The following is a 25857-nucleotide window of genomic DNA, read 5'->3' on the forward strand; positions in this document are numbered from 1 at the left end:
ATATCCAAAAAGAAATCCTGGCCATGAAAACGCAGTAAAACAATACGCTCCGCCAAATCGCGGACCTTTATACCGTTTCGATGTATCGCTTCACCTCCCTGCGGAACCGGCGTCAGCAATCTCCTCAAAGCACATCGAGGTCGGTCCCGTGTTGCACCCAGCAAAGGGGCATGGGATTCCTCAGGAGTGAACTTACCAATCCGTAACAGCCTCCTCCCAGAGGCGAATTTCATGATCTCGAGTTCCTCCAAAATGGTCGACAAAGTCGTCGCCAAAAACTTCTCTTGCTATGCTTTCCTTGCGGGTGAACCGGTCGTTTGCCTCGCGAAGGCTCTTTGCGAGCCTGGTACCCTTGTCAGACTGGCCGCCGATCTCCTGGCCCTTTCCAAGCGGCGGGCACGGGATCTCCAGCTTCTTCTCAATACCCCGCCATCCAAGCGCAAGAATGGCAGCGAGGACGAAGTGAGGGTTTGTGTCGGCGCCAGGTACTCGCACCTCGAATCGGGTCGCACCAGGCTTTGAGGTCGGGGGAGCGATGAGACGGATCGATGCGGCGCGGTGTTCCAAGCCCCAAGATACCGTCACCGGAGCCCAGAAGTTCTCTACCAAACGCTTGTACGAGTTGATTGTGGGGGCCAGGAGAGGCATGATGTCTGGGAGACCCTCCAAAAGGCCAGCCAGGAAGTGGCGTCCCAGGTCCGAGAGAGCAGCAATGTCGGGGTACGGAGGGTTCTCGTCGATGGTGTCTCTAGCAAAGAGGTTCTTGCCCGCGTTGTCGACAATGGAAACATGCATGTGGCCACTGTTTCCAGGCAGGCCCTGTTTCGGCTTGGCCATAAAGCACGGAGTAATGCCGTACTTGGTGGCTACAGACTTTACAACATATCTACGAAGACACCGTTAGCTATGCCTCGGCGGGAGATGCTGGGTCGACCTACTTGAACAAGCTAGCTCTGTCGGCCATTTGCTCGATCTGGCCAAACTCGAGTGCGGCCTCGAAAACACCAGGGCCACTCTCCGTGTGCCATCCTTCGATATCACACTTGAACTGGGCACAGGTCTCGAAGACGTCGTAAAAGTAGTCCTTGTTATGGACTGTTCTAGTCAAACTGTATCCAAACATGCCCTCGGTAAGAGATGGGAGAGCGTGGGGAGGGTTCTCCTGCAGGTATCCGGCCGTTGAGGTCGAGGTCTCGGAGGAGCGAGAAGGAGTCTTGAACTGGTAGAATTCGTACTCGGCTAAACGTAAGCATTGGTTAGCAATGATTGCGATGCTGGGGAACTGCGACCGGACGAAGAAAGCTCACCTCCAGCCATGGCGCTGTAACCCTTGGCCTCCAGCTTGCCCAGAGCAGTCTTGAGCAGGCCACGAGGGCAGGCGCAGATGGGCTCCTGGGTGTCGGGGTCGTGGAAGTCGACAAGGAAGAAGGGGACGTTGTCCTCCCAGGGGATGCGCCTGAAGCTCTGGAGATCGGGGATGGCGATCAAGTCGTGGTAACCGTTCTCGGCGTTGCTGATCTTGAGCTCCCTGATGTATGTCATGTCGTGCATGTCCCACCCGAAAATGACGGAGCAGAAGCCAAAGCCGGACTTGGCGATGGACAAGAACTTTGACTTGGATACGAGCTTGCCGCGCAGCATGCCATCGACGTCGATGCCGGCAAGCTTGACCTTGTTGTCATTCTTGAGAAGCTCCGGGAGCGACTCGACGGTGACGGTTTCTTCAGTCGGCGACATGTTGGATGGGAGCGCCCAGAGAAGCTGTCAATTGACTTTGGATGAAGGCGGATGGGACGAAAGACGGGTAGATCTGGCGGGGTATCGGTATGACGAGGTCTCTATTGGTGTCTCTTTCTGTCCCTCTGCGATGCGCGACCAACGGGTGGAAGTTTGAGGGGTTTCGGAGGGGATATGAAGGTATGGAAGGAGGCAAGAATGCGAGAAGTTGGTCGAGCAAACAACAAGAGGTGTGAGACAGCGAGATGCGAGGCGAGACAAGACAAGGCAAGGCACGGCGTGACAGGATAGGACTCGAGGCCGAGCCGGACGGATCGTGGGCGCAACCTTATCTTCTACCCTTTGAGCCCAGCCACATCCAATTTGTGGAGGTTTACGCCACACTATGAAAATTCTGTTTATACTTTGATAGATACCTACTATACATCGTGATACTATTTATAATAACTAGGAAAGCTTTAATCTAAGTTCATAAGAATATTATTAATAACCTTAATAGTTTATAGATAACTCACTATATAAGATTATATAAGAGGAAGAATATAAATCTATTCTTCTTCTATTTATTAACTATCCCTAATAAGATTAACTTATTATAATTAAACTTATTAAAATACTTATTACTAAATTAATAAACTAGAAAATAAAATAGAAGGTTAACTTTATCGCTCTTATAAAAAAGTATAAATAAGAGCTCTAAAATAATATTAATAATATAAACTCTAATATTAGGTCCTTAGATAAGTCTAAGGATAAATATTACTACTAAATATTTATCTACTAAATTACTATATACTTCCTCTCTAAATCTAGTAATATTAAAAGTATTAATACCTATAAATAGGAGTAGAAGAATCTCTATAAGAAGCTTAGATATAATAAGAAGATAGAAGAGGTTTAGAATAAGCTTAATAAGCTAGATAAATTTAAAGAATATAAAAATGAGGTAATCGTAGTAATCGCTGTAATCCTCCCTAATTATTAAAGCTGAGAGAAGCGAAGGAGGAAGGGAAGGGAGAAGGGAAGGGGGGTGGTTACAAGGGTAGCCTGCGTGCTGGCAGAGTTTCCAAAAAGTACACTTTAATACACTATGTCACTTCACAGTGAAGTGGGCGCAACCTTAGCTGAGTACGGATACCTAGATAGGCACCTCAGCACCCCCAGGTAGGTACCCAGCGTGCCAGCCTTAGCGACAAGCGACCTCCAAGGTGTCTGGGGCCGCTGTTTACCTGGTTCCAAGGTCCCCCGTGCGTGCAGGACAGGTGTGGATGCGGTGGCCGATAAGAGGATGCGACGGCCAATGAGAAGGAATTGCGCCTTGGAGACGTTGGAGAACTGGGGATTCGTAGACTGCCCGAGAGGTGGGTGAGCATGACATCGGTCCGGGGCGCTGGGAGGTTGCGCGGTGCAGCAAGTTGCAGGAGCTGGTGCAGCTATCGATCGCAGCTACCATACCTTAGGTTGCCAGTGACGCTCTCTCCTGCTTGCCGCCAGCGGCTTTCCCCTGCTGCCCAGCTTGTCAAGCTTTCCCTCCTGCCGCGTGGTGTCATGGGTCTCACATGAGCTCTTGCTGTTTTGCGCGCGGTGCGGTCTTGGGTCTTGCTCCAGGAAATGGAAGTCACGATTCCATGCCGGCGGCGGGCGGGGAGGGTCACTCACTGGAGAGCTCCTTCTGCGATTTAGACGCGCTCCTGCCTGCCCCTCGGTTGGGAGCGGGGAATGCCTGCTGCGGTCGGTATTATTACCTTCAATTACGGATACAGCAGTGACCACTGGCAGTCGATAAGGCAAGTCCCAGTCCCGTCTCGGGGCAAAGAGCGCGCTAAATTGAGGATGGGAGATGGGCCGGGGACATGCGTCATTGACGGCAGCACCGCACAGACCAGACCGACGGGCATCTTGCCCACCCGACCTCCACTGAGTCTCGACACTGAGGTGCTTGTCCTGAGTCGCTGGTTCATGGATGGCAGTGACGACCGACGAACGGAAGGAAGGCTCTCGGTCTGGACCAACACTCACCAACTCCAACACCTTTCCACGAGTCATCCGCCGGTGGCCTACGCGATGCACACGACACCGCCAGGGACCTGTCGAGATTGAGAAGCCAGATCTCTTGGCTGTTGTTTGGCCTGATGCTCCGCTCCGAATGCCGACCGCGGGCCTCCCGGTCTAAGGTACGCATCGCGGCAAGCAGCACCCACACCCACACCCACACCCACTTACCCACCCACCATAGCCACTACACCGAGGCAAATGTCACGATGTGTTGTGTAATGTGTCCTGATAATCCTCTTTCCCATTCCCCCATCCCGCAGTTGCCATTTGCCGCGATGCTATTCTCATTACTCAAGCTCTTCGCCCCCGCAGAGGCAGAAACTCAACCCGTTTGACCGCCGCTGCCATCAATCAGCAGGACAGCAAGCGCGGTTGACAACGCACCTGTCTGCGGTCCATCGAGAGACACTTCGCGGTCTGCGGTTGCGGTCCACGAATGGGGAATTTGCGAATGGTAATGGATTGTCCGGTCCATTCGGCGACTGCCAGCATCAGGACGTTTGACAGTGCCCCCCGTTGCGAGCCAAGACGCCCACATGACGATGGGATGAATGTTGGGGAGGGGGGTGGGCGGCCAGACCGCCTCGCCTCCTTCTGCTCTCGCACTGCACTTGTGCACTCAAGGAATTCTTACTGTGCAAGCCAAGCAGCAGCAACCTCCGACCAGCTGCAGCAGTCGCTTCTATGCCTCTGTGCCTGTCCAGCATCCAATCCCCAATGCATGCATTCTGCCGCCCGGATCACTCATCAGTGGCGACGTGTCTGATCATTCGGGGGGCACCACTGTCTGTGCCTTTTCCTGTCGGGTCGCCTTCGCTTCTAGTCCGAGTCTTCCAGTCGCTGTCATTGGCCTGCCGCAGCCTTAGCTCGAATCCCAGATGCACTTTCGGATGCACCTAGGGTCTTTTCTTCTTTGTTTGTTTCCATATTTCTTAATTGAGATAGATATACCGACGTTCTTTGATAAGCCTCTGAGTACAAAAAACAACCTGGTGAACCACGCCTCAGAGATTCAGAACCATGAAATTCATCAACCTACAAGTCTCGCGCTCCCTCAGTCATCCTCCACTGCCCCTCATTGCGGGCTCTCACTGTGTCCCACCAACCTTTTGGTGCCCCTCGGTGGCTCCCCCGTTCCCCTCTATCAGCAACGGAGGGGTTGGTTCCTGAGTTGCCGTCATGCCGCGGTGCGCGGTCCTGCGCGGTCCTGGCGGTCTTTGAACCTCTGGCCAACCAAGTTTCACTGATAAGAGATAACGCGATATCGGAGATGCGGCCGTCGAACGCTTTCTTGTCTTCCGTCTTTGGCATCCTCCTCCATGCTTGCAGTGCAGCTGCATTGCGCTTCACCGACGAATCGACATCGCCTGCGATAGACATGATGGCGGAGGCTGGGGCTGGCTGATCACGATCTCTGCGCACATCCATCTCACGATACGAAGCGAAGCCCACCTTGTTCCCTTCTATTGCCTGGGGCAGACTATGGACTGGGGTTCACCTACCTCAGTGACTTTCGTCTCAGGTGCTCGATATGCGCCGCCGTTGTCGGATCTACAGTCTATCAGAGCACCTGTGCGACCTCTCCGCTACTTTCTTGACAGATCCAAGCAGCGAGGCAGCTAATCGTGATGCAGGATCGCCAGAAAGGGGGCCGATGTGTAGCGCGATATGTAACCGCGTCCGCCGTCCGCTCCCGCACGCGCCTTCCCTTGCTTGTATGATGTATCCAGTGCCTACTCCGTGTATGTCTCTGTGTTATCTGCCACGGGAGGCTAAGACGAGGCAAGGCAAGCACGAAGGAGGGTAGACGTAAAGGTGTTTGGGTGTCTGGTATCATCCATCCGACTATCGTAAGCCATGGAAAGTGGCCGGGGCAGCAGGAACTTGGGCCTGGACCCCGGATTTCCTTGACTCATCTGTTCCATTGTGTGAAGACCGTCTGCTCCGTCTGCCCCTTCTTCCACCGCTCCATTCTACTAATCCAACCCCGTCCTGGTCTGGTTTAAACAGAGCCCGTCGTCTCGTGGTGTTTTCCAAAACTTCTTCTCTTTTCCATCTTGTCATCTCCCAGAAAACTTATACCCCATCCTCGGCGCTCTTCTTTCTACGACCCCAACTCATCCGTCCGCCGCATCGCGACCTGCACCCCAACATCACCACATCCACCTACAACCCCTTCACAACCAACCGACACAATGGGCTCTGTTCCGACCGAAATCACCGGCAGACTGGCCGGCAAGAACGCCGTCGTCACCGGCGCTGCTGGGTAAGCAAGAAATTTCCCCCTAAAGTCTCTTAGTCGCCTTATCATGAGGGGCGCATTCAGACGAACCCAACGGCTGGGCGTTGAAGATATACGCACGGCAACCCAAACACCAAGATGCGATAAGCTGACTGTTCCTTTTTTCCAAACAGAGGCATTGGTCTCGAGACCAGCATTCTCTTCGCGAAGGAGGGCGCCAGCGTCATGATGGCCGACATTTCCGCTCCTGCGCTCGACAAGGCCAAGGCCAAGGTTATCCAGCTCGTCCCCACGGCCAAGGTCGACACCAAGGTACGTTTGCCTCTATACACACTGCACTTGGCGCGCCTGCGTCAAAGCGAATGAGACGTCTTGGAAGATTCCATTCCCGCCCCTCCGATAACCCGCCGAGTCACCCAAAAACACGTTGCACCTGCACCAAACACATGCGCGCCAGACAAATGATTGTCTCGCATCCTGCGCCGACCCAACACCGCAAAATAAAAATAATTACCCCGCCATTGCCCCGCCATCCATCATCCGTCAATTGCGCCTTGTGCCACCCTCCTTCCCCTACACACGAAACATCGCGAGATTGCACCCATTTTGGGATGTGCGACACATTCAATCGGGACACCGTAATCCTGACTGGACACAATTCAATAGGTCTGCGATGTTTCCAAGGAGGACCAAGTCAAGGCCCTCGTCGAGTCGGTCGACCCCTGGGGCGGTGTGGACGTCATGTTCAACAACGCCGGCATCATGCACGCCCGCGACGACGATGCCGTCAACACTCCCGAGGAGATCTGGGACCTGACCCAGAACATCAACGTCAAGGGTGTTTGGTTCGGTAGCAAGCACGCCGTTCTTGCTCTCCGCCGCGCCGGCAAGAAGAAGGGCTCCATCATCAACACCGCCTCCGTTGTCGCCCTCGTCGGCGCTGCTACTCCCCAGCTTGCCTACACCGCCTCCAAGGGTGCCGTCCTTGCCCTGACCCGCGAGCTCGCCATGGTCCACGCCCGCGAGGGTTACCGCTTCAACTCCCTGTGCCCTGCACCTCTCAACACTCCCCTTCTCCAGGACTGGCTCGGCGACGACATCCCCAAGCGCATGCGTCGCGAGGTTCACTTCCCCACTGGTCGCTTCGGCGAGGCCATTGAGCAGGCCCAGGCCGTCCTCTTCCTCGCCTCCGATGAGGCCAGCTTCGTTAACGGCCACGACATGGTTGTTGATGGTGGCATGACCAAGGCCTACGTTACCCCCGAGGGTCCCGCGTTGGCTGCGCCGGCGAACAACGCCAGCCTCAACAGCCTCCAGTAAACGAGCAGGCTACGTGATCCGATACCATTTTTCGATAAACAACATACAAGGCACTGGAGTTTGGCGCGCTAGGTAAAGAGCTGGGGACACTGGTTGATGGTCATGATGATGAAATTGTGAATAGACGCTTGAAATGCTTCACCGTCCGTGGGATTTCGTCGTCGGGGAGACACAGCATAGTGATGCATCAAGGGTTGCAAGCATAGTACTTGGTTCAACATATCCAATTGATTTTGTTCATTCAAAGTTGGCTACACAGATCCTCAACGCCGCCCAATGCTGTTTTGTTTTCTGTTGATTGTATCTTTATAGTCAGTGGAACTGGCTCTCGGTGTTGCCCTCGCCCATGCTCTTGCTGCTCGAGCTTCCGCTCTGGATAGCCCCGAGAATGCCGTCAATGTAGCTGGCGCCGCTCCACTTCTGGTGCGTCAACACGTCGCAGCCGCCCTCCTTCTCGCGCCTCTGCACAAGGTTGACGTACGCCAACATGCCGTCCGTCTTGAACTCGCGCGCCAGCTCGTTGGTGATGGTGGCGTTGGAGTGCAGGCCCGCGAGGGAGATGAGCTGCAGCACGAAGCCCTCCTTGGCGATGTCCCAGATGAAGCTCTTGAGCGTCTCGTCCGTGAAGCCGTGCGCCATCCAGTTGAACGACGGGCTGAGGTTGTACACGAGGCCCTTGCCGGGGAGGACCTTTCGTACGGCCTTGGCCAGCTTCGACGCAACCTCGACGTTCGGATCGCCCGTCTCGACCCACAAGAGGTCGGCGTAGGGGCCGAAGGCAATGGCGCGCTTCGTGGCGGCCTCCATGCCGGCGCGGAAGTGGTAGAAGCCCTCGCGGGTGCGGGGGATGTCCCATGAGAAGTAGACGGGGGTCTTTGTGTGCTGGTTGGCGAGCTTGCGGCGCTGGGAGATGCCCATGTCGCGGTTCTTGCTCGTGGCCTGGAGGTAGGAGTCGATCTTGGCCTGGGAGACGCCTTCCTTCTGCATGTGTGCAACGGCAGCCTCGTCAAACGTCACAAGCTTGGTAGACTTGACCCAGTTGGCCTCGAACGAGTCAATCTCGACGCCTGCCGCGCCCTTGGCCTCCATGGCCTGGATGGTCTCGGCCAGAGGCTCGAGCTGCGGGTCAGCGACTCCGAGGATGAACTCGTGGTCGCGAACGTCGATGGCGCTGCTGATGAGCTTGCCGCTCTCCGAGTCTGTCCTGGCCAGGACGAGGTTCTCGCATCCCATGACGTCCCACTGGAAGCGGGCCGCGTTAAGGCGGTTGATGTGCTCTCCGGTAGGCACGAGGACCTTGCCGGCAAGATGGCCGCACTTCTTGCCGCCGTGCAGCTGGTCCTCAAAGTGTACCGCCGCAGCGCCGTTCTCTGCGAAGAGCTTGGCGAGCTTGAGCACGGCAGAAAGACCTCCGTGCCCGGTGTCACCGTCGGCGACGATGGGCCGCAGGTAGTCTGTGTAGGGAGTGTTGGCGCGCTGCTCCGGTGTGAGCTTCCGTCTGGCATCCCATTGCTTGCGGTCGTGCATTGACTGAGCCTTGGCCAGGCGCTGGACCTGGTTCGGTACGGTGTTGTAGGGGTAGTCGCCGAAGTCGGGGGACACCTCGTTGGTGGATGTGAGAAGGGACGAGCAGGCCCAGCCGGAGATGTAGAGGACCTCTTGGTGCGGCGCTTGCTGGGTCATCTGGACGGGATCGATAGCACCCACTACCTCGCAGAATCAGTAACCTGTAGTAACATCACGTCGGGCCCTGGACGCTTCTTACTTGTGTGAATGGGCTTGCCCTCAGCGATGCGCTCTTGCACCAGGTTGAAGAGCTTTCTCGCCATGACAGAGCTTGGGTAGAACTGCTGCTGGGAACCACGCTTGGAGACGACATCGGCGGCACTGTAGGGGCGCTTGATGCCCTCGTATCTGGGTGACCGCCACCATGTCTCGACTTCTTTGATCTGTGCCTCGTACAGGTCGTCTTCGGCAGCGCCCGCCTTCCTGGATTCGGGGAGGAGCTGGAACGCATCGCTGGACGGAGCTGCAGCGAAGGGGTTCGCGGGGGCCTGTGCCATGCTGCGGGTCGTCGAGATGCAGCGCAGGGCAATGGCTGGAGTGGCTGTCGGTCGCGGGACAGGAGTCCTTCGGGAGACTGCGCGTGTAGCAGCTCTCCGCAACATCGTGGCTGATTTGGGTATGCAACAGCTACCTTAGGTGACGGACGTAGGTTGAGACCAGTGTCTGGAGGGGTAATATTGTCAGTTGGGTATTCTGACAGCCGCCTAGTCAGCAAGGGCGCAACACGGATACTCCCAGCTAGTTACATGGACTTTTGCACTGAGAAAAGACAAATCCGAGCGGAACCGGTTCGGCGTTCGGTAGGAGCAACTTACATAAGATGGCTATGCCCTCATTCCTTTCGACCGTCTGCTGGAAATAACGTGGACAATACGCAAAACACCATCGGCCACAGTTAGCCGGGCAAAAGCGAGGGTTGGGCCTTGGTAAGCAACGGCAAAGAGATGGCCGCTATTAACGGGTCACGCAGCCCACGTGAAGACCCAGAAGGGACACTGCGGTCGATTGGCCAATTGACATGTCTCTGATCCGCCAGAAGCCCTCGGCTTGCCTCGGTCCAGTCCCTCTTCCCCTCAGACGTGGGCCACTTCCGGGGGTCCTCCGTGTGCCGCAGCCAGTGAGGGGGCACGGATAGTGAGCACCGAGCTCCTCAGTGAGGTCAACCCGCACTGCCCGCGCTGCCCGCTGCCCGCTACCCGCTAATCGTGGAGGAGGAAGGTGGGAAAAGCTGGGGTCCCGCCCCCGTATCCCCCACTGCCACTGCACCAGAATGCTCCTCGTCTGGCAATAACGGCAAGGCGAATGTGCCCGTGGACTGGAAACCTACCAGCCACTGTCAGTACAGGTACCTGTACTGCTATCTCAGTTGAAAGCATTAGGGAAACAGGTACCCTACCGTATCTCAGAGGACGTGTTTTGCAGTGAGATGCTGTACACAAAAACAGCCCGAGTGAGCTCCCATGCATGTTGCTTTGGTACAAGCATGGCAACCCTCTTGGGGCGCGTCAATGCTCCTGGCCCAGGCTTCTCCAACCTCGGGCTAAAGTCATGGTCTGTCTCGGCCTAAGGTAGGTAGGTAAGGTAAGCTGCGTCGGCCATGTACCAGGTACGCCGCCTCCAAGAGGCTCCCGAAGCATCTTTGTCTCTTCTCTCGTCCTCCAATTCTTCCACTGCCGTCGCATCTTCCTCCCAAGTCATAACCATCCAACTGGACAATTCAATCTGTTGACCTAGCCAGCGTGAGATACCAGGTCTAATACCAGTCAAGCTCTTTCACACAGGGCTGCGTCACATTCACCCCTCTAAATACCCCTCCTTCCCTGCTCTTCTCTCCCTTGAGCTTCCCCGCGACCGGCTACACAATGGCGATGAACGTCACGCGAAGCACCAGAGCTCTGGGAGCTCTGCGGGTATGTTGACAAGCCCATATCGAGCTTCGCTCAACTTCAAAACACTCATGGCTAACTCGAACAAGCCCCTGGCAGCTCGCTCTGCTCTCAATGCCCGCCAGTACTCCTCTTCTTCCGAACCAGACCTCAAGACCACCCTCAAGCAGGTCATCCCCGCCAAGCGAGAGCTCCTGAAGAAGGTCAAGGCCCACTCCGACAAAGTCATTGGCGAGGTTAAGGTCGAGAACACCCTCGGCGGCATGCGCGGTCTCAAGGCCATGGTTTGGGAAGGCTCAGTCCTCGACGCGAACGAGGGCATTCGCTTCCACGGAAGAACCATCAAGGACTGCCAAAAGGAGCTCCCCAAGGGAAAGACGGGAACAGAGATGCTCCCCGAGGCCATGTTCTGGCTTCTCCTGACCGGCCAGGTCCCCTCCACAAACCAAGTTCGCAAGTTCTCTCGCGAGCTCGCCGAACAGGCTCAGCTTCCCGCATTCGTCAACAAGATGCTGGACGACTTCCCTACAGACCTGCACCCAATGACCCAGTTTGCCATCGCCGTCTCTTCCCTAAACTACACTTCCAAATTCGCCAAGGCCTACGAGCAGGGTCTCAACAAGGCTGACTACTGGGAGCCCACTTTCGACGACGCCATCTCTCTGCTGGCCAAGCTTCCCACCATTGCCGCCAAGATCTACCAGAACTCCTACAAGGGCGGCGGTGCCCTCCCTGCCGAGGTCGACCTCGAGCAGGATTGGTCTTACAACTTCGCTGCTATGCTTGGAAAGGGCGGCAAGAAGAACGAGAACTTCCAGGATCTTCTGAGGCTCTACCTCGCCCTCCACGGTGACCATGAGGGAGGCAACGTCTCCGCCCACGCCACCCACCTGGTTGGCAGCGCTCTCAGCGATGTCTTCCTCAGCTACAGCGCCGGTCTCCAGGGTCTTGCCGGACCCCTTCACGGGTGAGTTGAGCAGTGTTGAGCCCGATCCCCAAGCAGTAACTAACAGAAACTAGACTCGCCGCTCAGGAGGTTCTTCGATGGATCCTCCAGATGAAGGACAACATCCCCAAGTCCTACTCTGACAAGGATGTCAACGACTATCTGTGGTCCACTCTCAACTCCGGCAGAGTCGTTCCTGGCTACGGCCACGCCGTTCTCCGCAAGCCCGACCCCCGTTTCGAGGCCTTGATGGACTACGCCGCCGCGCGACCCGAGATCGCTCAGGACCCAGTATTCCAGTTGGTGGAGAAGAACAGCCGCATCGCTCCTGAGGTCCTCAAGAAGCATGGCAAGACCAAGAACCCTTACCCCAACGTTGACTCAAGCTCTGGTGTCCTCTTCCACCACTACGGCTTCCACGAGACGCTTTACTACACCGCCACCTTCGGTGTCTCTCGTGGTCTTGGGCCCCTTGCACAGCTCATCTGGGACCGCGCTCTCGGCCTGCCCATTGAGCGCCCCAAGAGCATCAACTTGGAGGGTATCCTCAAGCAGGTTGAGGGTGCTTAAGGGAGGGAATGATGGAAAATGAGTGAACGTGGAAAAGCCTTCCTAAAATGAATCACGTAAAGTCATGCTATCTAGATCTAGCCGGAGTTCACTGTAAAGTTTGAATTGGATGTTACTCAATATGCCGGCGTATGCTACCATGTGACCCGCATCTCGAGATTAAGGGAGGTTCTCGACTCGCCCATCCACAATTGCTATTGATGCATAAGAGCGTAGAAGGTTAAGGCAACAGCCCAGCCCCCTCGTGGCCAGTCACTGCAATGCCACTTGGCATAAAACATGGACGTAGCAATCAACTGTTGGGTGTACGTAAATGAATCCACAAAGGTCACTTGATGGCTTCGGCACCATTCGACATAGCGGACACCACGACGAGGCCTGATATTACCTGCATCTCGTGTTGGGGCCTCCTGTTCAGCTTCACGCAACTTAATATCGAGAGCATATTTGCCAGCTGAACACGGCCTCGGAGTTAATTGTCAATTGCAATTCAGCCGGTAAGCTGAGACCATCGAGGCGCTACCGTGCCGCTGGGCTCATACTATCTGGCGAAGTCGGAACAGCCATTGCTATTAACCGGGCTCGCCCAATAAGACTGATCCTCGGTACGCGCCGGATATTCAGGGTCCTCCTACTGAATACGGTTAGTATGGAGCTTCAACCTTTGGCGCTGGGTGGTATCACCGTATGAACTCTCGGTTCGAACATGGGGTTTGTTGAGTATCCATCACAAGTCATGTGAGAGATATCCATCAACTACTCTGAGGAGTACCGGCAGGTCACACTCATAATACCGCATCTTTGTAAGCCAATGCTCCAAATATGCTCCAATGAAGACTGACGAGGAAAGAAATAACTAGAAATTTCTCCATGTCAGAGGTACGTTGATAGATCAAATCACACACCAGTTCAGGTTCCAAACAGCCTCCTCATTATCCATGTTGAAGATGACAGTACAGAGGCACCCCTCACGAGACGCTCATGCATGTTAAGAAGTTCCTCAATAGTCTCGGGCGTTTCTGCAAGCTCCAGGAAATAGCGGCTTTGGTTCAGTTTCGATTCATTTGCATCCTTTCAACCGCAAATTGGCCGACATTCTGTTGCAGCATGACCAATTGGAAGTGCTGAGGCCTTTATGGTACAACAGTACGGACACTGAAATAGACAAGCATCGATGGACTTGGGTAAAAATTGAAGTTAATGTATGAGAATCAGATGGTCCTTTTGCATGAAGTAGTGGCATTGATTCGTGCCGCGAACCTCGTATCGTGACCCGAATCCTCTCGGTTTCGCTTGGTCCTTGTCAAGGACACCAGAAGAGCCTACCTTATCGGAGACCTAAACGCTCCTTTTTATGAATCTAGCAGTATCATCTTACGTATAAATAAGCAAGTGGTTCCAGTGTTCCCTATCACACAGTAGTAGCACCACCTCCATCCTTGATTCCCATCTCATACTTCGACACAGATAATCACAATGAAGAACTTCCTCTTGTTCCTTCTCCCCGTTCTCGCCGCTGCCACGCCACTTGGGCCGACAGGCATCTCGGACACCCCTGACCCCAAAGAGATTCAGATCGTCAGCTCCAGCTTCTCCGGCAGCGGTTGCCCCCAGGGCTCCGTCTCAACTACAATCTCCCCTGACCGCACCGTCATCACCTTTGGCTTCGACCGTTTCCAGACCTACATCGGCCCTGGACTCTCCATCGCCGACCGTACCAAGAACTGCGCCCTACACCTGAGTCTCAAGTATCCTGGTGGCTTTCAGTTCGCCGTCGTGGAGAGCACCTATCACGGCTACGCCCAGCTCGACGAGGGAGTCACTGGGACGTTCTTCTCAACCTACTTCTTCTCTCAAGATGCCTCATCCACGACCACCACTCAGACCTCCATCTCTGGTGGGGGCATCTGGAAAGATGGACAGGTATACACCAAGCAGGATAGCATCCCGACTGCATCGATTATCTGGGCCCCATGCGGCGCAACGGGCATTCTCAACGTCAACAACCGCATTGCTCTGACTTCAAAGAATGCGACGTCTTATGGTGCCATCACTGACGATGATGCTACTGTTGCCTTTACCCAGCAGGTTAACGTAAAGTGGCAAGCCTGCAAGGCCTGATCATATTACAAGATTGACCAAACAAGCCAACCTACGTGACATCAACTTCTTCGAGACAACAAACAGGGTTGAGGTGTTTCTTTCATGTTATTCAGTACTAGTTCATAGTCAAGATGCGAAATTCAAGTCAATCAAGCCTGTATACGAGACCGAGACCAAATCCCCAATATGGTGAAATTCACGACCTTTCTTCAAGATAGTTTCCAAGCTTTTCCAGGCCTTCCTTCAACACGTCTGTGCGACAAACATATCCGAACCGCATCTGCCCTTCAAACTCAACCCCTTGCCCGAAGCAGGTTGAGCCTGGCATGACAAGGACGCCGGTGGCCTTCAGAATCTCCAGGCAGAAATCGGCGTCGTTCACAAGCTTGCCGTTTCTCTTGAAACCAATCATGGCAGTGGTGCCTGCAGTAGGTTTGATCTCCCAGAAGCAGGAAGAGCTGTGCTTTTTGATGAAGTCCTCAACGAGAGCAAGGTTGGTTCTCGCAAGCTCAATGTTTCTCTTCAAAAGGTTCGGCCTCACCGCATCTGAGAGCGCGTATCCTGCCACTCTGTCGTCCAGTTGCGAAACGCTGATTGTGGTGTAGTTCCGGGCGCTCTTGATAGCATCGATGATGGCTGGGTCTCTGGACGCAATCCACCCAAGACGGATGCCTGCAAGAGAGAATGCTTTGGACATACTCGAAGTGGAAACTGTCTTCTCATATCCCAGGGACAGGATAGATGGGGGGATGGGCTCCCCCTCGGGCAAACTGTGGAAGAGAGGGCGGTAGACCTCGTCCGCCATAACGATGATGCCCCTAGCTTTCGCGAAGTGGATAATATCAAGCAGGACTGACTTTGGCGTTGTCGCTCCAGTAGGGTTGTTCGGGTTGTTAATGATGATCATCTGGTGAGATGTTAGCTTAGCTACTAATTGACCGCTCGTGATTCAAACCTTTGTGTTCTTTTGAACCAACCCCTCAAGCTCCTTGACGTCGGGAATGTATCGGTTCTCTGGCTTCGTCTTCCACAGACTGATCTCCGCCCCAAGGCTCTTGGGGACCTCATAGAGCTGTTGGTACGTGGGATAGATACAGATGACATGATCGCCTGGGCCGACGAGACTGTACAGGAGAAGGAAGTTGGCGACTATGGCTCCTTGAGTGACGACAACCTGGTCGCTGGGAAGGTCCTCCGAAGCCTCATCTCGGTACAGATTGGCAATGTTTTGGCGCGTTTCTTCCGATCCATAGATTGCTCCATAAGTGAGTCGTCGGGTTGCTATGTCAAGCGGGCCGGGAACGGTAGGGTCGGAACATAACTGCGTGAGTTCTTGAATAGACACTGACTCGCAACAGGTCTCGGCAAGATTGAGGGCTCCTGGCGTGGTTTCCAGGCGATCCATCCATTCCTCCACCTCAAAAGGCTTGATTTGAACCATGTTGTCGGGTTATAGTTGGTGATTGAATCTGGGAGAGGAGCACCCGGGGGCAAAGTTTAACAGATAAGGGAGAGTGTCGATTACCCAAAATCTAGGAAGCAAGACGTCTGGAGGGTGGTGTCGACGGCGAAACCTTTAAATAGTTCCAGGATCTTGCGGACTCCCTCTTCAATCGTCAAACAATATTGTCAACTCCACTTAGCAGCGTCTTGATTGACAATTCGCGCCCTCCCGTCGCGCCCTCCCGGTGGTCTTGTCAAGCTCAAAGACATGAGACCGTGCGAAGACGACCCCACTTGGGAACCTTCGGAAGGCAACTCGAGACGAGCTTTTAGTTGGAGTCAGGCATCGAAAAGTATGTATGGACGATCTCCGAGGAGCGCAGAAGCTCGAGAAAGTCGCCTGAGACTCAGGAATTTGACCGATGGAACCGAACTTGAATAAGTTATTCTGTCTGCCATATGGAAGACAGCAGTAGCGCCGACTAACCATTGAATTACTTACATCTCATTGGCTTGAACGCCTAAATTTCCATTTCTGGAAGTCTCCACATCTCACTTACCGGCATCTAAGAAGTAAACCCCGGCAAACTTGAGGGGTTAGCCCAAATGAGGGACAACTCATCCGCGCCCTTGCACCAGCAGTGCTGCGCAGTTTTTCGAGATCTTTGATGTGTTTTTTTCTTCTCCCCTTTTCTTCACTTCCGAAATGGGTACCTACTCTCTTGGTGCGGAGATATGTTATATTATGTACGAAATAATGACCTTCTTCTCGTCCCTAGGCTTGAACTTCCGCACGCCGACATCACAGTCCTTCAATGACACTCTCATAACGCCACGACTAATTTTTCGTTTTTCGAGGGCAGAATATGACTCCGAACAGATCGCGTTGCAGAAAAAAAAAGCGACCTTGGTCCCTGATGCGGTGATGCCGCTAGAAAAGAGATCAGTTGGACCAAATCTCGGGTTCACTGAAAGTGATGGTCGCGTTCTCGAGTTTGATTCCTGCATTGAAACGCAAAAGTCCTGGCCAGAAGTTTGGGAAGTACTCATCGCCCACCGCGTTGGTGTTCTTGCCCTCTTCAACGTCCCCATCTCCTTGATCCAGGTCATAAACGCCCAAAGACGCGTTGTCAGTGACCTGGCCTGGCACAGTGGCCGCCCAGTGATCCGTACCTGCCAGTTCTCCATAGGTACTGTTTGCGGACGGCAAAGGCGGCTGTGCCAGGGTCGCGTTGACTCCGAGTATCTTGTACAGATCGGTGCTGAAAGGCAAACCGTTCACCAAGTCTGGCTTGAATGTAGCCTTGAACCAAGGCTTCTTCGCGGGCATAGATTCGCTCAGATCGCCCGTGGTATCATGCGGGTAGATTTTGACCGTGGTTTCACCATTCTCCTTCTCAGTCCAGTCAAAACGAGCCAAATGCTTTGGGATGTTCCAGTCTGTGATTCATTAGTGGTTTGCTCCGACTCTTAGTAAACGCGACGGGTGCAACTAGTTGAAACATACTCGTTCTTCCGTTCCAGCAGGTGTACTTCTGGCTGACATAGATGCGGCTGACCCTGACATTCTTGTTTTCTTCGCGTTCACCCTCGGCGTTGGTGTGGTTGTACTTGAAGAACCCAGGCACAATGAGCAGTTCATCATACGGTCCGACAGGGCTCTCGCTGTATCGAATGATCTGAATCATACCCAAAATACCCAGATACTCGCCCTCGGTAGCCGAAGCATACTGTCGCTCCAAAGGTGGAAATGCCTTGTTCGGAAGGTCATCCGACAGAGGAACCAGGGTGATGGAGTAGACAGTACCCTTCAAAGTCCATGGTGCAGGCGCAAGTTCAATCGGAGCGGTCGAGTTGTTGTCCCACTGGGCCGCAGATAGCCCAGCAAAGACAGCGAACAGACACGAAGCACTGAACTTCATTGTGGTGTCGAGATACCGATGGCAATACCCAAACCAACACGCTAAGATTACAGGGCAGCACAGTCGTTAAATACACATTTGTTGGTTCAAATTTGGCTTGCGAACTTGATCAGCCAGGGATTTCCCTCAACCCTTCGATAAGGCTCTCGGCAGTGTGCGAGTGGCAGGCCCTTTTACGGCAAGTACATCGCCATGGACCCTCTCATCAGGGTATCAATGCGGAAATTCATTCGAAGCTCACTTATGATTTTGCTGATCCCCATTTCTGTGATTCTTGTCAGAATTGACAATCCGCTGGCCCGCATATCCACAAGTTCAGTTCTGGCAACTCAATTCGTCAAGTATCCCCAGCACTGCTTACACTGCCCTTGTCAAATCCGCGTGCCCCCCATGTCTTCTCGACGTTATAACCAATTAGCGAGGGGCGTCAGTGCTTGCGGAGGGTCACACCGGCGGGTGGATTGTCAGTCTCAAGTGGAAATGTTACGCTGTAGGGCAAAGACAGTGGATCCAGGGTACGCTGGCAATGGAGACCGAAGAGACGACACACACGGCATCTTCGGATTCATTCTTGTTGCACTGACTCTTGTGCCCTGCTAGGAGGCCAATATGTTTGGAAAGGGGGTCCAATTGGGAATGATCAACGGAATTCCAGCAAATGGGAAATAATCACCAATGATGGCGGACGGGAAGCTGCAGCCTTCCGTCACACAAACATCGGAAGTCAGCCGGACGGTGTAACTGTTTGAATGCTGGGCACAAGCTTGGCTATTTCTCTATAAAACTCTTTCGTTTCCAATATGTCATCACCATTCGGATGAAACTCGCCTGCACCTTCTCACTCAGTCTCAAAATGCTTCTCTTTAAATTCTTAATTCTTTCATCAGTCACAGCACTTCCCGTACTTGATCCGGTACTCGACCCCATCACCGGCAGCATTTGGACAACACTGGATGGTCTTGTTCATACGTCTCTGGGCAGTCTCACAGGTACAGTCGGTCTAGAACAGGCATACGATTATGTCGTTGTCGGGGGCGGTACGGCTGGCAACACCATTGCCTACCGTCTTGCAGAAGCTGGTCATACCGTCGCCATTGTCGAGGCCGGGCTTTCTTACCAAGTTGGCAAACCCATCATTGGACCTGCACCTCTCGGCGACATTATCGGCGTTGGATCCAACCCAGTCGACAGCATACCAACCGTGGACTATGGGCTGAAAACTGTCCCTCAAGTTGGTGCGGGGGGCCGCGAGATGCACTACCCGCAGGGAAAGTGTCTTGGTGGCACATCGGCTCTGAACTTTATGATCCATCATCGACCGAACCGGGGCGCATTGGACGCTTGGGCCGATGCTGTTGGTGATGATAGTTACAGATTCGACCAGTTTCTCCCATTTTTCCGGAAAAGCTTTAAGTTCACGCCTCCAAACACCAAAACCCGCTTGTCGAATGCAACTACCACATACTCCGAGAACGACTTCGATGCATCATCGAACTCTCACATTCAGGTGACTTACGCCAACTGGACACCCGTATGGTCAACATGGGCAGCCAAGGGGTTTGAGGCGCTCGGAATGACGTTGACAGACCGCTTCAATCAGGGCGTGCTGGATGGTTACCATTATGCTCAGACAACGATAGATCCCGGAGCACAGGTCCGGTCTACCTCGGCTGAATTCATTTATGCGGCAAGAGACACCAATATGAGCGACAAGCTCACGGTCTACCTGGGTACTCGAGCCAACAAGGTGCTCTTTGATGAAGACAAGAAAGCCACTGGCGTTGAGGTCACTGCCCTGGGTCAGCTGAAGCATGCGATCACTGCGAGGAAGGAGGTCATTCTTTCAGCCGGTGCCATTCACACACCACAAATTTTGATGTTGTCTGGCATTGGACCTGCAGAGCATCTTGTAGAGCATGACATTGATGTCATCGCAGACCGTCCAGGGGTGGGACGCAACCTCACTGATCACGCGCTATTCGGCCCAACATACCAGGTGACCTTCGACACACTCAACAAAGTTCTCGGGGATCCTGTCGCTCTTTCTAAAGCCGTCCTAGATTATGGACTCACCCAGACAGGTCCACTGACAAGCAATGTGGCCGAGTTCCTGGCCTGGGAGAGAATGCCCAGCAGCGCCAACTTGAGCGAGTCAACCTGGTCTCAGCTTCTAGCTTTCCCTAAAGACTGGCCTCATATCGAGTACTTCCCGGCTGCGGGCCATATCGGCTCCTTCAACATTCCATGGTTGGATCAGCCAAAGGATGGGAAAATGTACGCTGCCATCATTGCAGCGTTGGCTGCGCCCCTCTCCAGAGGCAACGTATCACTTGCCAGCAACTCACCCTCGGATCGTCCGCTCGTAAATCCGAATTGGTTGACCCATCCAGGTGACTTGGAGGTCGCGGTGGCCATGTACAAGCGTATTCGCGATGTCTTCAACACGGATGCGGTGCGAAGCGTTCGCGCTAGCGATGCAGAGTATTGGCCAGGCGCAGATGTGAAGACGGATGAGGAAATTCTGGCTACCATTCGGTCAAGCGTGATGGCGGTTATGCATGCCTCCTGCACTGCACGTATGGGACACCGAGATGATCCGACGGCTGTGACAGATAACTTGGCCAGGGTGATTGGGGTTGACAAGCTTCGCGTCGTGGATGCGAGTTCGATGGCACTACTACCGCCTGGACATCCCCAAGCACTCATATACGCCTTTGCTGAGAAGATAGCGGACTCGGTTATTCGAGACATGTAGTAGAAAATGATCCGCATATTTCTCATGCAAGCATATCCACCAAAATGCGAACTCAATTCGACCGCCGACCCAAGTTCGAGCGTACTTCTACCGCCACGATTATTAGGATACAGTCCACTACCGATGAGAGATCGTCCTACTGTTGGCCACCGTGGCGTGTGATGTTTTCAAACCCAAGCGTGTCTGCAACGAATTCGTATTGGATGTCTATCAAGGTAAAGGACGGACCATTCCTCTGTATTATTCAGCCAGAAGAACACAGGCATCGCTCAGCTGCAAGGTGGAAAACCCTCCAGGTATGCATCTGTCTGATTTGTTAGCGTCACGATATTCTTTTGCGGGTCTATAGACATATGTGGGCAATTGCCTTTACGGTGAGATTTCAAAAGCCACATTTATCATCACGCGACTTCTAAAGAACGACTTTGACGTTCTCATGCATTTGGTGGCGCTGTTGGAGAAAATACCGAATTCCCGGCGAAGTTTCCTCAGGTCAAATGCACACATGCATATTTTTAAATCGAATTTGTTCGCCGAGTATATTTCGCATATTGAATAATTACCTTGTTTGACGTCTATTAGATATTTCACTGCTTAATTGTGGCATGGCTGCCCATAGATAAATTCTTGGCCTTCTCGGTCTTTATCAGTAGTGCCGGCGAAAACGCCGAAGCTGTCATGGATCTAGCTCGCCAGCTCTTGGCAGCTTCGGTGCCCAGACCGAGATTAATGTTGAGCTGAAACTCTGTCATGCTTCTCGTTGACCTTGTGCGACTCGCAGCCGCATGTCAGTGCGTTTTGGGTTTGGGAATTACTTCGGCGCTTCTACCGAGCTGGACTGCAGTTCCCCCACGGGGTCCCCTCAAGTTCGATTGACACATCAGGATTCCTCGACGCCACTGTGATAGATATTAGCGGCTTCTCCCGCCCCGGATTTTGATTTAAGCTTACCATGCCCTCCACACAGCAGCCCCTCGGTCTCACTCAGAGAGCAGGAGAAAGTAGCCAGTCATTACTGTCATCAGAGGACACCATGGCAAAAGCTTCGGATGAGACGTGAGTCGATCAATATCAATCGCTGTTTTCATAACGGCAATCTCCTAACTTGAAGCAGAACAAAGTCAACGACGGACCTGGGTGTCAATTTCAGTCACCGTGAATCTCAGCACCGTGCTGTCGAAGTTCTCTCCGGAGAGTAAGTCTTCACTTCTTTGCTTCAGGACCACTTGCGAGTCTTTGAAACTCACAGCATCGTAGAATCAAAAATCCATTAGCCGGGATACCCAAGCTACAGCTCCAACAAGATGTGCACCATTTCGCCGAATTGTATGAGATGAGAGGCGAGTCCTCTTTGCTCTTCAAAGGAGCGTTGGTTTCTCAGAGACCTGGGGACTACGAAGACATCGAGGAGCTCAACGAGACCGATCGAGACGCTTTGCGGAACGAATCTACCCATCGATGGAAACATCCTACGGCTCTTTACTTCACTATCTTCATGAACTCCATTGGCGCCATGATCCAAGGATGGGACCAAACAGGTTCTAACGGTGCCAACCTGTCTTTCCCCCAGGCTTTCGGAATATCAGACAAAGGTCCTGAGTGCCTTGCTGCCGGTACTTGCGACAGAAACTCTTGGATCATAGGCGCTATCAACAGTGCGCCATACATGGCTATCTGTCTTTTGTGAGTTTGGGATCAGCCTCCGTATGAGCATCATACTAATCAACTCTTGATCAGTGCTTGTTGGCTTTCTGACCCCGTCAATGACTGGATCGGCAGACGCGGGGCCATCTTCGTGGGCGCAATATTCGGTGTTATTGGGCCACTCGGACAAGCCTTTTGCCAGAGCTGGCCGCAGATCCTGGCATGCAGAATCCTTTTGGGCATCGGCATGGGCCTGAAAGAAGTCACTGTGCCGGTCTTTTCCGCTGAGAACGCACCCGCCAATATTCGTGGCGCCTTGGTCATGTCGTGGCAGCTGTTCGTTGCATTCGGAATCATGCTTGGGTTCAGCGCCAACCTGGCAGTCGCCAACACCGGTGATATTGCGTGGCGCCTGCAACTTGGCTCAGCAATGATCCCAGCTGTACCTCTCCTATTCGGCATCTACTTCACTCCAGAATCTCCAAGATGGTTGCTGAAGAAGAAAAAGTGCAAACAGGCTTATGAGTCGCTTAAGAGGCTCCGTGGATCGGGTTTTCTCGCGGCTCGCGACCTGTATTACATTCACAGCCAGCTGCAAGAAGAGGAAAATATGATTGCGGAGAAAGGCTTTGATAAGGGCAATTTCTTCACTAGGTGTGTAGAGCTCTTCACGATTTCACGCAATCGTCGTGCTACTCAGGCATCGGGCATTATCATGGCGGCGCAGCAGTTCTGCGGTAGTGAGTACTACCCCTTGGGATCGAACCGGATGAAGCGATTGACACTAACATCTTCTTTCACCCTAGTCAACATCATGTCTTTCTACTCTTCAACTATTTTTGAGAACGCCGGGGCAAGTAGCCAGACCGCACTCCTAGCTTCATGGGGTTTCGGCATGGCCATGTTCATCTTTGCCATCCCAGCTCTGTGGACCATCGATACTTGGGGTCGAAGGACCCTACTTCTTGCAACATTCCCAAACATGGCTATTACTCTCTTAGCAGCTGGAATGGCGTTCTACATTCCTGCGTCTAGTCCGGCTCATCTAGGTGTCATTGCCACGTTCACCTACATCTTCGCTGCCTTCTACGGCCCAGGGGAAGGGCCATGTGCCTTCGTATACTCAGCAGAAGTTTTCCCTCTATCTCACCGCGAAGTGGGAATGTCATGGGCCGTGGCGACCAACAACTTCTGGGCTGTCATTGTGGCGCTCACCTGGCCACCCATGATGCGAGGCTTAGGACCCCAAGGCTCCTTCGGCTTGTTTGCTGTTACCAACATAATCTGCTTCGTAGCCATCTTCTTGTTCATGCCGGAGACAAAGCAGCGATCCTTGGAAGAGCTTGACGATGTCTTCTCCGTATCGACTCGACGTCACGCATCTTATCAACTAAAGGAGGTACTTCCGTGGTGGACCAAGCGGTACATTCTTCGACAGAGGAACGTTATGGAGCCGAAGTTGTACCACTTCGAGATGGAGGAGAATGTGGAGGCTGCATCAGGACGTTAGCATGAGCCGACTTGAGTACATAAAACGCTGGCTTCAAATGTACATACCCCAGTCACTAGATATTTGCCCCGGGGATATTGGCAGCCAGAGCGACAGGATCATCTTGATAGGGATAAGGAGCAAGGCCCCTGCGCAAATGCAAGATTTATATAGATGATAGATAGAGAAACAGGCAAGTGATATGTTCAACTACCATTATACCATGATACTTTCTGTGATGCAATACGTCCATGTTGAAAGTTATTGAAGTTCTTCAGGGATTCCCGTGCCATGTCCGTATCCAGGCGTTTGCTTTTCTTCGGGTAGTGCAGTATTACATATTGGTGCGACTAGGTGCACGCATTATCTGACACGATGTTATTCCCGTTTCCGGCTACCTCTTTCAGGTCAAGCATTCCATGAACAGAGAGTTGTTGCACAATTATTTCCTCCTGCACTCGTAGCTGCGGATAGCGTCATTGAAGCGCCCATTCCCGTCGCCCAGGTTGCTGTCGTCCTGGTTGCGGTAGCTGTCACCGCGGCACTCACGCTCGCTATTGATAGTTAGACACCTGGTGACGGAGTAATATAGTCCCTTCATCGAAATTGAGACGTACCGGTACCAAGTGCAAGTATTGCGATCTCGATCATTGTTCCGAATTGAACTGATGCGGTCGATGAATTCGGAGCGCACGTTGTCTGCCATGTGTGAGCTAAGATAATCCTCTGCCTCACTAGAGAGACATCTTTCTTGATATAATAATATTAACTCACAGCATGATCCAGTCTGAATGAGGTCATTCATACAGTCTCCCCTGAAGCCGCGATCGGTACACATGAAGACGGATACCTCAGCACGAGGAACCAACACAGGGGCAGAGCCATCGTTCACAGGGGCAGCCACAGCAGCAGCGGCGGCACAAGCGACTAAGATGAGGTTGAGGTTGACAAAAACCATGTTGATTGTTGGTATTGTAGCTGCGAAGGTGAAGGGGGATGTTGGATAGCGGTGAGTGATGAAAGACGGAGAGAGCGGTATTGAGCCCGGCTATATATGCCTTTTCGTGGTAATAGTTGCTGGCGAACACCATCTTCCTTAAGCCTTCGTTTTCGTCTCTCATTCATCTCATTCGTGACCCAATCGGAGCTAAGCCCATCCACTGGGAAACTTCAGTGAGGCAATCACCATTACCCCAAATATTAAGCGCATCTCCGCACACCAACCCCGGTAGCCCGGTTTCATGATGCCATGGGTACCCTACGTCGACTCAGCCAGACTAAAACAAAATACCGTCGTAGTTGAACACCGACATTTAACATCGATTTCGCAGCAACTGCATAGAATTTACGCTTAAATTTGACTACGAGGCTAGACTAATTCGTTTTGAAGGAAAAGTGAGGCTTATGCATAAGAGAGATGCAACTTGCTATGTAATAAACAACATCAGACGATAGGAAACCGGAAAAGAGGAACCGCCATTGGACCATTGTTTCACACAGCTGGCCTTTTATTGCCATTTATCATGAATCTGTCGTTGAATCTCCTCCAGTAGGCTGCTTTTTCTTACCAGGTGATTCTAGGTAGGCGTTTGCGGTTCGGGTGGAGGTTCCAAGAAATCAACACGTCAGATGCAGCTCAGAAGGTTATAATCCACACTGCGCCTTCCTGGGCAGTATCACACGATTGGTTTTCGCTTTCCAAAGTCTAGACGAAATTGCCTTTTCTGATCCAAACCTTGATCTTGGATCAGGATTCCAAAAACTCTAGAAAGCACCGAAAACTGCCGTTTTCTTCGCACGCTCGGTCTTCGAAGCCAAATAAAGTTGGTTTGATGTTGCAATGTCAATGCAATTGAACGTCATTCTTGCTAGAGCATCTAGCCGGGATGGTTCTCAGTGGCCAACCTCACTCAGAGCTAGCTGCCTATTGAGGTGTCATCATACCACTCGTAGTACCACACCATGCTCGAGAATGTCAGAGAACACTCGCAGTTTGTTGATCACCGTGGATAGTCATTTTGGACAAGGAAAATGGAAACGTAAAGGGTATCTCAAAGGATCCAGGATGTCGACGTCGTTCATCTGAGAACAATTGACAGGTCTTGGCAAGAATTCTATCGCAGCATAGAAAAGGTGAACGAATGGAGCGAAATCTAGGGTCTTTCATGTCAACGCGGAC

At 52.9% G+C, this 25857-nt stretch overlaps 10 protein-coding genes across 10 annotated transcripts; 5 read left to right on the plus strand and 5 right to left on the minus strand.

Moving 5' to 3' along the window:
- Positions 1–90: 90 nt before the first annotated feature.
- glnA2-0 (Type-1 glutamine synthetase 2) lies at positions 91–1737 on the minus strand (the record flags this gene model as incomplete). The annotated part of the gene is made up of 4 exons (XM_036643482.1): positions 91–94; positions 197–886; positions 939–1239; positions 1308–1737. 4 exons carry the CDS (start codon positions 1735–1737, stop codon positions 91–93), a joined length of 1425 nt encoding a protein of 474 aa, XP_036490636.1.
- A 4250-nt stretch (positions 1738–5987) lies between these two features.
- Positions 5988–7354, plus strand: fabG-5 (3-oxoacyl-[acyl-carrier-protein] reductase FabG; the record flags this gene model as incomplete). Its single annotated transcript, XM_036643483.1, has 3 exons — positions 5988–6058; positions 6208–6346; positions 6701–7354. 3 exons carry the CDS (start codon positions 5988–5990, stop codon positions 7352–7354), a joined length of 864 nt encoding a protein of 287 aa, XP_036491254.1.
- Positions 7355–7666: 312 nt separating this feature from the next.
- CGCS363_v011635 (2-methylisocitrate lyase) lies at positions 7667–9417 on the minus strand (the record flags this gene model as incomplete). The annotated part of the gene is made up of 2 exons (XM_036643484.1): positions 7667–9060; positions 9120–9417. 2 exons carry the CDS (start codon positions 9415–9417, stop codon positions 7667–7669), a joined length of 1692 nt encoding a protein of 563 aa, XP_036491087.1.
- A 1365-nt stretch (positions 9418–10782) lies between these two features.
- Positions 10783–12322, plus strand: CGCS363_v011636 (2-methylcitrate synthase; the record flags this gene model as incomplete). The annotated part of the gene is made up of 3 exons (XM_036643485.1): positions 10783–10830; positions 10896–11773; positions 11827–12322. The coding sequence occupies 3 exons, from the start codon at positions 10783–10785 to the stop codon at positions 12320–12322; spliced, it is 1422 nt and encodes a 473-aa protein (XP_036491084.1).
- Positions 12323–13798: 1476 nt separating this feature from the next.
- Positions 13799–14443, plus strand: CGCS363_v011637 (uncharacterized protein; the record flags this gene model as incomplete). Its single annotated transcript, XM_036643486.1, has 1 exon — positions 13799–14443. The coding sequence occupies one exon, from the start codon at positions 13799–13801 to the stop codon at positions 14441–14443; it is 645 nt and encodes a 214-aa protein (XP_036491082.1).
- A 178-nt stretch (positions 14444–14621) lies between these two features.
- Positions 14622–15866, minus strand: vioD-1 (Capreomycidine synthase; the record flags this gene model as incomplete). Its single annotated transcript, XM_036643487.1, has 2 exons — positions 14622–15332; positions 15381–15866. The coding sequence occupies 2 exons, from the start codon at positions 15864–15866 to the stop codon at positions 14622–14624; spliced, it is 1197 nt and encodes a 398-aa protein (XP_036491092.1).
- A 945-nt stretch (positions 15867–16811) lies between these two features.
- Positions 16812–17790, minus strand: CGCS363_v011639 (uncharacterized protein; the record flags this gene model as incomplete). The annotated part of the gene is made up of 2 exons (XM_036643488.1): positions 16812–17308; positions 17376–17790. 2 exons carry the CDS (start codon positions 17788–17790, stop codon positions 16812–16814), a joined length of 912 nt encoding a protein of 303 aa, XP_036491278.1.
- An 853-nt stretch (positions 17791–18643) lies between these two features.
- patE-0 (Dehydrogenase patE) lies at positions 18644–20545 on the plus strand (the record flags this gene model as incomplete). Its single annotated transcript, XM_036643489.1, has 1 exon — positions 18644–20545. The coding sequence occupies one exon, from the start codon at positions 18644–18646 to the stop codon at positions 20543–20545; it is 1902 nt and encodes a 633-aa protein (XP_036490423.1).
- A 1033-nt stretch (positions 20546–21578) lies between these two features.
- On the plus strand, positions 21579–23699 carry PLT2-0 (putative polyol transporter 2; the record flags this gene model as incomplete). The annotated part of the gene is made up of 5 exons (XM_036643490.1): positions 21579–21601; positions 21660–21740; positions 21803–22228; positions 22283–22929; positions 22996–23699. 5 exons carry the CDS (start codon positions 21579–21581, stop codon positions 23697–23699), a joined length of 1881 nt encoding a protein of 626 aa, XP_036490424.1.
- Positions 23700–24120: 421 nt separating this feature from the next.
- On the minus strand, positions 24121–24636 carry CGCS363_v011642 (uncharacterized protein; the record flags this gene model as incomplete). Its single annotated transcript, XM_036643491.1, has 3 exons — positions 24121–24232; positions 24296–24377; positions 24453–24636. 3 exons carry the CDS (start codon positions 24634–24636, stop codon positions 24121–24123), a joined length of 378 nt encoding a protein of 125 aa, XP_036490422.1.
- Between the last annotated feature and the right edge of the window lie 1221 nt (positions 24637–25857).

The sequence above is a fragment of the Colletotrichum siamense genome, assembly GCF_013390195.1.
Source record: "Colletotrichum siamense strain Cg363 chromosome Unknown KSG_Cg363_contig08, whole genome shotgun sequence".
NCBI lineage: Eukaryota > Fungi > Ascomycota > Sordariomycetes > Glomerellales > Glomerellaceae > Colletotrichum > Colletotrichum siamense.